Source organism: Mya arenaria, chromosome 14 (assembly GCF_026914265.1).
Source record: "Mya arenaria isolate MELC-2E11 chromosome 14, ASM2691426v1".
Lineage (NCBI taxonomy): Eukaryota > Metazoa > Mollusca > Bivalvia > Myida > Myidae > Mya > Mya arenaria.
Window position 1 is genome coordinate 6104796 of NC_069135.1, and position 12642 is coordinate 6117437.

At 35.2% G+C, this 12642-nt stretch overlaps 1 protein-coding gene across 1 annotated transcript in view; it reads left to right on the top strand.

The window, feature by feature from the left end:
- Window positions 1–12642, top strand: part of LOC128217004 (retinoic acid receptor gamma-like) — a 66809-nt gene that overhangs the window by 540 nt on the left and 53627 nt on the right. Inside the window, exon 2 of the mRNA XM_052923796.1 lies at window positions 3744–3985. Within this exon, the coding sequence (XP_052779756.1) occupies window positions 3786–3985 (200 nt within the window). The 5' untranslated portion in view covers window positions 3744–3785. The remainder of the gene's footprint in view (window positions 1–3743; window positions 3986–12642) is intronic.

Sequence of the window (12642 nt, forward strand, 5' to 3'; positions counted from 1 at the left end):
AGGGACATGTGTGTATGAGAAAACCAGTTGTGCAGCTAGTGTTTTGCCTAGTCCAAATAATTGTACGTTGACCTTTTTTTTTTTAGATTTTTGATATGGCAAATCCTTCACGTACAAATTGTTTAGTATCAAAAGTGGGTAGTTGTTCCGATCAGGATTCCGGGTTAAAGCATATAGCGTATATAAAATATCATAAAAACAAGAAATATTACCAGATAATGTTATTTTATATTAGTTCCTTACACAAAAAAATAAATATCCAACTTATAATTATGAGTTAGACGGCTTTTTTTCGTTTCATTCTTTCCAAACATAACGATATATACATGAAGGGCACCTGCAAGGCTTTAGGGCACAGTTTTAAATCGCTCGGAACATTTCGGCCATGGCCGAGTTGTTATGATTGTATAACGAGGTCTATCTCGATGCTTTGTCGGAGGAGGCCGAGCTATTACGATTGTATCGAGTTGTTCCCTTTTGCATAATTGTTGTCTGTGTCAGTCAACTTTCGTTTTATTGGAAAGGTAAACAACTTGTTTTAATGCATTAAATGCTTGTTTAGTGCAAAATAACATTTCACTTACATGGTAAAAAATGAATATAACTCTTTATGATCAATTTCAACCATAAAATACTTCACTTAAAACAATTTCAATATTTTTAAAACACCCCCGTTTTTTTGCACATTCCCGTTTAGACGTTAGGGATTGGAAGAATCCGGTATAACACGTCTATTATTTTAGACTAGTGTATTGCCGAGCCTGTGTTCCGGTAGTTTAAATAACAGACTTTCGAAACAGGATTCTTCTTATCCCTAAAAGTAGAAAATTGAAAAATTCCAACTGTCTTAAGGGAAGTATATGATATTTGAAATAGATTGTAAAAGGTTGTATTAATATTTTACCTTGTAAATGCAAAAGTATTTTACGCAAAATAAGCATCAAATGCATTAAACGGCTTCACCTCTCACATCAAATTTAGGTAATGAATGCTTTTAATGTCACAGACAATATTCGCATATTAAACTTTTGTTAAAATACGGATCCTAGCAGTGTGTTCTTAAAATTTCAACAGTGACTAGTTTCGATATTTTTACAGTTATTTTATTTGAAGTTAAATTTAAATATATAAAATGGTTTTAACTTGTCTCATGAGCTACACATACTACAAACGAAAAATAAAAAAAGGAGGAATTACCACGTTAGAAATCATTGTGAACTGCAGGTGCCCTTCATGTATATATATATATATCATAATGTTTTGAAAGTAACTAAGGAATGAAAAAAAACGCAACAAAGAGTGCACTTTTCTGTCGAGGTTTATTTTATATGCCATTTGTCCTGTGATGTCATCTACTCATCTTTGACTATTGAAAGTCATTATTTTGATATTAATAATTGCGGAAGTGGAAAGACCTATTAAATGTCTGACAGTTTTTGTTCATAATGTTATACAAACAATAGACAAAGTAATCAAAATACAATAGACATGGTAATCAAGATATTAAAAAGAGAAGCTTACTTCATTATTTTGACCATTTTTTTAAATTTTCTTATGGGAGTTTTTACATTGGAACGGGTGAAAACATAAACTCTTTTGGCATTGGAAATAAAGTGGCATATCAGCTAGAAGAACAGGTAAAATTCCCTGAATGCGAGACTGAAGTTACATGTTTTCACTAGCAATGCAGACGTGTACATCACATCAACAGAACTACTTTAGAAGTATTGTCCCTTAGATGTGTTTTAGAAATATATAACATTTAAGAAAGAATAGACAGACACCATTTTGGATACAATTTTAAAATAAACTGTTAAGCAATTTGAAACACAGTACATGTAGTATTAGATGTGCATGCCCTACTGGCCTAGTAGACATTGTACGGGTTATTTTTGTGAGTCTATTTTCTAATTCTGCGACTTAAACAATATCATCTGCGCTATTTGTTAAAAGTACACCTACTCAGGCTGCTGACATCACGCATATAAACCACTATCATATTGTATAAATTAGGTTATAATTATCATATATGTTCATAACGGAGCAAAGCAATTCTCAATCTTGCTGAAAGTAGCAGGGTTTGACGCTTATTCTAATACTTGGTTGCCCGAAGGGCAACCACCTAGCCATTTTCACTTGCCCGAATGGATTTTTTACTTGCCCAATTTTTTTGGGCTCATTTTGTTGTTATACTTCACATCAAAACCCATTTCCAGATTCAACCTGCACATCAGGGCTTGCTGTATTTGAAATAAATCAGTTGTCATGAAATTTGTAACTTAGCACATACATTCAAATTATTAAGGATGAAATAAAATTGAATTATGAGAACGAACAGTCAAGATCTTATTATCTTAGCCTTGTAATCTTACATTTATTTTGAAGTAAATTACAATTTATCGCAATGTAAAGTGAAATCGTAAAGTTCCAAAAACCGAGCATCTGAAAAATTGGAGCAGTCCGAAAAATAGCCAAAATTACCATTCTCGCTGTGTCTGAGTCCAGGAAAATTGTTTCCCCACGACTCGACCCAGCGACGTTTTCGTTTCTTTTCATAGCTGGTCTTTTTCTCGGATGACTTAGCCTTTTACATTTGAAACATTAAAAAAACTTGACAGTGTCGACTGTCAAAACGCCATTTATGTACATTGTGAGGGCATTAACTGGAATGCTAGCTATACTGGATGGGTTTGGTGCAGCTCACGCGATTGGCCAACGGATCTAGACGGAATTACTCGAGCTCTATCGGAAAATATTCGGCAGTCTTCGCCATCGTAGTTTCTAATGAAAATGTCAGAGGAGCTCCGTTTGACCCGATTTTTCGAGTCAACAACCAATGAGTGCATTAGTTTCGGTTTGATAAATACTCTCCAAGAAGGAGATTACGGACTACTATTTTTTAACCAATTTACTGATTTACATACAGGCCTTTTCTGCCCATTCTGGGAAAATGACCCTAGACATTTTTCTAGGGGGATGAGTCGGATAATCAGGCCAGTGGGAACTATAGAAAAGGCCTGACATACCAGGGGTTTTATATGGCTCTGCCTACCATTTAGTGATTGGTAATTGTGATGTAGACGGTATTTATTATTTTATGACTTTATGCATGACATTATAAAATTTGGCATATTTTTAAAAGTTTGCTGAATGGGGAAAAATGGTTCTTATTAAATGCACATGGTTCTTAAAATGACACGAGCCGGGCACATCTAATAGGACATTTACTTTGTTATTCACATTTTACCTTTAAAATCAAATTCCCGACGGAAAAACATAACTATTCATCTTGTAATTTATGATATGAAAAAGTATAAACTTCTAACTTAAAAAAATAAAAATAGTTTTGTTAGAAATAACACAAGCATAGTTTTTGTTGGCAAGACTATTACAATATCATGTGAACATTAGGAAAATCAACCATGATGAAGGTAGATTATTTTACTGAAATGCATGTGTAAATACACAATTATTTCTGATCTTGCACCATTTGGGACCAAAATTATTGTGCATTTTTCTGTCTGATTGGAATTTAATTTGTCAATACATTATGCCTGTCATCTGATCTAATAATTTAAAAAGTACGCAATTTTGCATTATCTGCTAAAACATTCAGGACACTTATGTATTTGATTGAGCATTTAAGGAATACCCATATTTTACTAAAGGGAAAAATTATTTAAATGATAAACCATTGGGATTTTTATAATAATCATGTATAATTTGTTCTTTTTATTTTTCAGGTGGTCACATTGTCATAATGTGACTCCAGTCTTCCCTGTGGCATGCCAAGTCGAACTAACAGATCATTGTCTGGAATAGTCATGGAAATCACTGTGTCGTCTAGTACGGGTGTGGATATTCCACAGCAGCTATCTCCGATTACGTCGGCCGTATTGTCCCAGCAAGTTTCAAATGCGTCGTCTGTACAGCAGCTGGCGTTGGCCATCAAGTCAGAGGGCGGAACTACTGGAGGAAATGGAAGGTGAGTTAGAAATATAACATAATGGTAATGCTTCATCTGTACAGTATTATGGCATTGGTGGTTAGTTTTATGGCTGAGTGACTGACATGAAAAGGTGAGTTAAGACTGTCCACAGAAATAGATTATTATGGAGAGATTTTATAATCTTCTGAATCAGTTGGGTAATAAGGGTTCCCTCTGTGTTTTGAAAATTTGTTGCCTGTTTTTATTTAGGTGTAGGGGGCTCCAAGGGTTAAAGCATTTTAAGAGCCTTAGATTGCATTTAAACATTTGAAAGGTGTTGAAAACAGACAGTCAACTTGGTTAAGCAAAAAGTAAGAACATCATTAAAACGTTATTGTTTAAATAGCCTTTGATATTAGCACATTTTCATATAACATCTTCATTTCTTTATTGACAAAACATATGGGTATGTATATAAATACAAGAATCAAAAGTAGGATTATTGCAAAAAGAGACATACATGTATTCATTCTATTGTTGATCTTATACAAAAGTGTCTTGAAATTTCACAATGCAATAGAGAAGATTAAGAATGAAACATTGCTAAATTTTTATTGTTTAATTCATTTTAATAATATTTATTTATTGTAAATTGATGACAGTTAAACTTAATAAATGGAAACTCAAACAGGTACATCCTTAAACATAGTCAAAACGCAAACCTAGTTGAGGCTTGCTAAAACACTACTCACGATCTACAACTACTTACATTTGTTTTGCTGCCTCTGCTGCTGCCCTTTTTTATCTTAATTATCGTAGATCAGAAGCATTTGATCTGGCTATAAGATTGAGACAATTGTCACACTTTTGCTACTAAGAACCATAATCATTTAAGGATTTGATTGTAAATCTGCTACATATAGTATATTCCATGGCTGAGTGCGTGAGATAGGTTCATCTACACCCTAGCGTAGGGAAACAAGGTTTCTGTAGAACACCTTGCGTGAGGGTTGGGATGAACCTATTATACATGCGCCCTCAAGGTAGATGCTTTTTCTTCCACCTCAGTAAACAAAATATAGTAAAAATGTATTATAATTTTCAAGTACGGGTACTTTTTAATCTTTGCCCATGGGCAAGTTAAAGATTTCCAGCATTGCCAAATGTTTGGATGTACTTACCTGGGTTGGGAGGAATGAAATTCTGATTTTGAAGTAATTAACCCAGCCATGACTGCATGTTCAAATTATAGGATATATCACAACAGCGGCACTATTGATTTACTGTAGAGTTCAAATATATAGTCTCACGGTAAACTAGTGTTGTTCACCATTAGTACTTTTAACACTCGAGTTAAAGGCCCAAACCCCAAAAATGTCGGGTTCCTATTAGATCGTTCAAGAACAGTCTTGGTAGATAGGGAAAATATATTATTTTGGACATCCATTTTATTTTATTTTATATATCAGTCAATGCAAATGTCCGTCGGACATGTCTGGTATATTTCCAAACTTTTAGTGTTTACCTGTCTCAGTGTCCTGTGAAGAAAAAAAGTTTTCACGTTGTCTGATAATATGAATCATTTACTTACATACACATTCTGAAATAAGTGTCGCCGAAAATGTAACACAAATACATGTAAACTTTATCAGCTTTTATAATTAATAGTTCTACATGGATTATATAAATATTATTATTATTATTTTTTTTTTATGACCATATTACGGTACTGTTATTTTCAATAATTATTGATGAGCACTGTGAATGATGATATAAAAGTTGATTGTGTTAGCATTTGTTTAGTGTGTGCATGCTGTACAGTATATGTTGGGTATTTTCTGGATTGGTTCACCATAGTTAGTTTATATCATGAACTATTTATTGATCTGAAACTAATTTCATTCGGACATATTTTTTCTTGGCAATTTTTTTCTGAACAACTAACATGACTAGAAGATGTTTTGCTAATTTCCTGTGAAGCTCTTGTTTACACTTCTTGATGCTGTCAAAGCAAAATGTTTTATGATGGTTTCAGACTAAATGATACTCAGATCTTTCTGCTGGTTGAGACAGTGGCTTTTAAAAAGATTCAAGTTTCAAAGGAAAATGGTCATTAGCAAGCATTTTAACAAAGACCTTGTATAGAAGCACAAAAGTTAAGATCTGATTGACACTGAAGGGGAGATGAACTACCTACAAAACAACACAGACAGATGACACATCCATTATAAGTTCTCTGTATTAATAACTGTTGGGGTTACTTGCCTTAGAAAGGTCACTATACCAGCATTCACTGGGGGTTAAACATGGGGTACTCAACCTCACACCTCAACCCTTTCACCACTCAAAAGAAATTACCTGCTTGCTTTTGGTTGTTACTTATTTTGTTGCTTCAGTGATGAAACTCCAGTTTGCGTCAAAGCCATGAGAGCCTACAAAAAGACTTCTGTAGACCCAGTTTGGCTTCTGTGGCAGATGTATCTTGGCAAGACAGATTTTAAAAACATTGACACATGTGTTTGACATACCAAGACAACATGTGGCCCTCAAGACCAGCACATTAGTGTAGAAGGTCATGTCAGGGCTTTAACTTTTTCATGAACTGACCTTGTTCATTGGTAAATGTCGCAATTGGGGCATTCATCAAATACTCAGGGTTGTCAATAAGTTTTCGTTGAAGTGACTGAAACAGAAAAGTAGGCGGCCAACTACGGGGATCCGTGGGCATCCCCCCCCCCCCTCCCCCCCCCCCCCCCCGGAAAATTTTGAAATTCATCGCTTTATTTCCTGCAATTTGGGAGTATTTAATTAATGTAACCCTTTACTTCATAGATACGCAATTTTACTTATCTATCCATAGCTTCATACATACCGAAATCCACGATTTATCGATAGCGCTTCATAGATACGTAATTTTAAGTACTTGTAATGTAGGGTCATTTATTTTCATATATGTTGCTTGTTTATTTGCTATATATTTGTTTCCATGAAGTATTAACATCGATAAATACAATGCACTTAAAAACAACACTATGTTACTATTTTAAAAATTTTGGAAAATCGCCAAAATAAGGTCATTGGTATCAAAGATGTGTAAAACGTTGACTGCGCAGGTTTGTGGGCATTCCTGTCTCGTTTTCCTCGTGGAAACAATGCTGCAAGTTATAATTAACTGTCAATAATACAACTATATTTAAATGATCACGAGCCTGACGTCACAGGTCGTGGTTCAAAATCGTGTCAAAATGTTGGCAATGTTGAATAAACAAATACGCCGAATCGTAAGATATTGATTCCGATTATCGGAAAATTTAAAACCAGTCAAGGCGATGCTCGAAAAGAGATGTTATAGGCGAAAAGGGCTGTTTTAAGCGGTAAAGACATTTATTACCGGCGCAAACATTTATTAATTTGAACCGGCCCAAACTCCATTTGAACCGTCCATTTCGGCCGGCGGCTGGTTCTTATTGACAACCCTGAATACTGTGACAGCTCTTGTTGATTTTAATCAGTTGAAGCTGTAGATATAAACGGTGGCAAACCCAGTTAGTGTGTAGTTTACACAATTTAACATAAACCATTAAAAACAAAGATTGTTAGTATTTTCTTACACAGAATAAATGGTTATGATACTTCGAACTATCCTTGGGGCTAGATACCAGATGGTTCGAAAATCGGCAAATGCTGTATGTCCTCAAAACAAGCCTAGAATTGTCAATGTGAGCTAGAAGGAGGGCATTAATACATCATTTTACATGTTTAAAAGTAGCGCATTATGGTTTTCCAGTTTTAATCATATGTGTTTATGAGTACAGATAAATATACCGACGCTATTTTTAAACTGACAGGGATTTACGTCCCAGACAACCCCAGTAAATTTCGAATTGGAAAAATGCGTAAAAACTGTGAAAGATGCATGTGTCATAAGTGATGTAATTAAGTAAGATTCTATGCATTGTACACAAAGATGTCAAATTTTGTAAGTTTTTTACAATTTTCATTTTCTTGCAATGGTATCATCTGGTGTTTTTTCTCTTTATTATATCGTTTTCTGTATGCAATGTTGTTTAAAATCTCTGTAGGAGTAATTAGAAAGTTTAATTATTCCTTATTGCACTGTGTTACAGTGATGGGGAAAGCATTAACTATACTTCCTGACAAAACAGTGAAAACACATTATAGTGACAATATAATATGTGTGTAGATGTGAAGCAAGACCCATGTCTCTGGGTTTAATAGTGGTTGAGTTATGTCCCTTTTTTACTAAAGACACGCAACAGAGGAGTGTTGGTACTGTGCTGCAGTGCTCTTGTGATCTGGTCGTTTAAATGTAACATTTTTTAAGCATTGGTCGAAATAACCGTGCAGGCCTATCAATGGTTTAATTTTTGGCAGATTGCTCAAATTCTCCATATTATAGCAGGAATTTCCTTACTGTTGCAAGTTTCCGTGCTTATTGTTGTAAGTTACCTTACCATTTGTTGTTAAATACCTTGCTATTTGGTGTAAGTTACCTCGCTAATTGGTGTAAGTTACCTCGCTAATTGGTGTAAGTTACCTAGCTAATTGGTGTAAGTTATCTTGCTAATTGGTGTGAGTTACATTACTATTTGTTGTCAGTTACTTTACTATTTGTTGTAAGTTACCTCGCTATTTGTTGTAAAATAGCTTGCTATTTGTTATAAGTTACCCAGGGCGCAACTCTATTTTTTTATTCTCGGGTGACCCCATTGGATCACCTACTCCCAAAATTGGTGACCCCTTAAAAAAACAGGGTCTCCCGCAAAATTTCGCCAAAAAACAATTGAAAAATGTATTCTTTTAAAATAAACTAAGAATCAATCTATAGACTTTTTTAAGCCTTTCCTCATCAAGCTTGTAGATCATGGAACATTAGTGATTATTTTTATATTAATCATAAAAATGATATTAAGTGCCCACTTGTAGATTTTCGATGATATTCATCGTGCAAAATACCATCCATCTTTTTAAGGTCATTGTGCCATATATAGCAAATCATAATAATGATATTAAGTGCCCACTTGTAGATTTTCGATGATATTCATCTGCAAAATACCATCCATCTTTTTAAGGTCATTGTGCCATATATAGCACATTGTTGACTTCATGTATTCAACATTGGTATATACATGACCCACTATATGCTTATCAAGGTTTCAACTTAAACACTTAAACAAGGTAGCCTTGATCTCATTGTTGGATAAATACACATAAAAACTGTACAGTAATGATCTTACCTGTTCAAAATCTGGAACAGCTTACATCTTTCAGTCTTTAGTAGCTTTGTTATGATTTAATTTTATTTGTGATTTTTTTGAGGTAGATAAGTAATGAATGAGTTAAAAAGGAATAGGAGGGGATGATGTATTTGTGAAAACATGAAAAAAATATTTTGACCAAAAGAATCTAAAATATTATGTAACTAAGTTGTATAAGAATTTAAAAACAACAGCACACACACACAGATATTAATATTTATGAAGAAATACTACATATCCACAATGATTATGTGCTGTCTATATCAAGATGGTAATGTTCGGCTGTTTTAATATATTCTCAACCTCAAGTCACTTTTTATAACTCATATCAGAGGAATAAAAGTTGACTGAGTCCCGATTGATATACAGTTTAATACTTTTGTTTCTTTAACATCTTGTGTTATGCATTTTCCCAGGAACATTTTCAGTACTCTATTGATAAAACGGTCTCTTTGCCGCCCACAAAACGGACCCCATCATGATTTCATGATGACTTAATATGGCTGTCTTAACAAGTAAGCTAAAACACTGACCTATTCCTGAAATTCCTGTAATTGTTAGGGATCACCTTCATGTTAGCACCAATTATTCACCCACCCTGTAAAATTGTTGATTAGCAAATCCAGTATGATTTTTTTTACAAATGATACTTTGTGTTCAAATGAAGCTTAAAAATAGGAAAACTATTTTTTTTTTCTCTTAAAATTAGCCATTTATCAACAATATTAAAATTGCACCATACCTGTTCCAGTGGGGTATTATCGATTTTAACATCTGAACTAAATAGAATATATTACACCCCAAAATCAGTACTTCAAACAGAGCTACTTGAAAAAGGAATGAAATTATGTAATTTGTTGTCAATCAGGAATACTGTTTCGATATTTTTTAACTAATAACAATTTTCTTAAGCGTGCGAGTTATTCAAGAAAACCTCCATATCCAGGGGGAAAAGAGTCTGTGGTAAGGCTTTAAGGGCATAAATGTTATGTTTATAGTAAACACCAGAATCTAAAAAACCCTTTTATAAACTGTATCAGCAGTAACAGCTGCTATTCAAACAATTGCTTCATGTTCTGGATATAGGCCATGTCAGATATTAATCTTATTGCCATTAATCATGACAGGAAGTTATTGGCCTCTATTCCTGGAAACTTTTCAATCTTCTTAACAGATTGGTGGCATAAACAGTGCCTGGTTTTCTTTAACATTGACAAACTATGTTGTTGCTGTTGCAATTTTGTCAGTTTCAAGGCTGAGGCTAAATAGAGCTTCCAGCTAGCACAAATCTCGCAATAGAGACCTTAGAAGGTTATTCTTAGATTGCAAGATATCACAACATAAGATCTGAGACTCACAACAGAGGCTCTGGAAGTCAATTCAAGATGGTGGTGTATGTTGGGATGATGGCGGCATACTGTTGGGTTGCTATATAGGCCATGAAAGGCAATTCAAGATGGCAGCCTATGTAAGTCTCGCAATATAAGACCTTTAGAATGCAATAATCAAGATGGCAGCCTATGGTAGTCTCAAAACATAAGACCTATAGAAGGCAATTCAAGATGGCAGCCTATATAAGTCTCACAATATAAGTCCTATAGATGGGAATTCAAGATGGCAGCCTATGTAAGTCTCACAATATAAGACCTATAGAAGGCAAGTCAAGATGGCAGTGTATGTTAGTCTCATAATATAAGACCTATAGAAGGCAATTCAAGATGGCAGCCTTTGCAAGTCTCACAACATAAGACCTATAGAAGGCACTTCGAGATGGCAGCATATTTGAGTCTCACAATATAAGATCTATAGAATGCAATAATCAAGATGGCAGCCTATGTAAGTCTCAAAACATAAGATCTATAGAAGGAAATTCAAGATGGCAGCCTATGTAAGTCTCACAATATAAGACCCTATAGACGGCAAGTCAAGATGGCAGTGTATGTAAGTCTCACAATATAAGACCTATAGAAGGCAATTCAAGATGGCAGCCTATGCAAGTCTCACAATATAAGACCTATAGAAGGCAAGTCAAGATGGCAGCGTATGTAAGTTTCACAATATAAGACCTATAGAAGGCAATTCAAGATGGCAGCCTATGGTAGTCTCACAACATAAGACCTACAGAAGGTAATTTAAGATGGCAGCCTATGTAAGTCTCACAATATAAGACCTACAGAAGGCAAGTCAAGATGGCAGCCTATGTAAGTCTCACAATATAAGACCTACAGAAGGCAAGTCAAGATGGCAGCCTATGTAAGTCTCACAATATAAGACCTACAGAAGGCAAGTCAAGATGGCAGCCTATGTAAGTCTCACAATATAAGACCTAGAGAAGGCAAGTCAAGATGGCAGCCTATGTAAGTCTCACAATATAAGACCTACAGAAGGCAAGTCAAGATGGCAGCCTATGTAAGTCTCACAACATAAGACCTATAGAAGGCAAGTCAAGATGACAGCCTATGTAAGTCTCACAACATAAGACCTATAGAAGGCAAGTCAAGATGGCAGCCTATGGTAGTCTCACAACATAAGACCTATAGAAGGCAAGTCAAGGTGGCAGCCTATGTAAGTCTCACAATATAAGACCTATAGAAGGCAAGTCAAGATGGCAGCCTATGTAAGTCTCACAATATAAGACCTATAGAAGGCAAGTCAAGGTGGCAGCCTATGTAAGTCTCACAACATAAGACCTACAGAAGGCAAGTCAAGGTTGCAGCCTATGTAAGTCTCACAATATAAGACCTATAGAAGGCAAGTCAAGGTGGCAGCCTATGTAAGTCTCACAATATAAGACCTACAGAAGGCAAGTCAAGGTGGCAGCCTATGTAAGTCTCACAACATAAGACCTACAGAAGGCAAGTCAAGGTGGCAGCCTATGTAAGTCTCACAATATAAGACCTATAGAAGGCAAGTCAAGATGGCAGCCTATGCAAGTCTCACAATATAAGACCTATAGAAGGCAATTCAAGATGGCAGCCTATGGTAGTCTCACAACATAAGACCTACAGAAGGTAATTTAAGATGGCAGCCTATGTAAGTCTCACAATATAAGACCTACAGAAGGCAAGTCAAGATGGCAGCCTATGCAAGTCTCACAATATAAGACCTATAGAAGCCAAATCAAGATGGCAGCCTATGTAAGTCTCACAACATAAGACCTACAGAAGGCAAGTCAAGGTGGCGACCTATGTAAGTCTCGCAATAAAGGACCTATAGAAGCCAAATCATGATGGCAGCCTATGTAAGTCTCACAACATAAGACCTACAGAAGGTAATTTAAGATGGCAGCCTATGTAAGTCTCACAAAAAATAACCTATAGAATCCAAATCAAGATGGCTTATGCAAGTCTCATAATATAAGACCTATAGAAGGCAAGTCAAGATGGCAGCCTATGTAAGTCTCACAACATAAGACCTATAGAAGGCAAGTTGAGA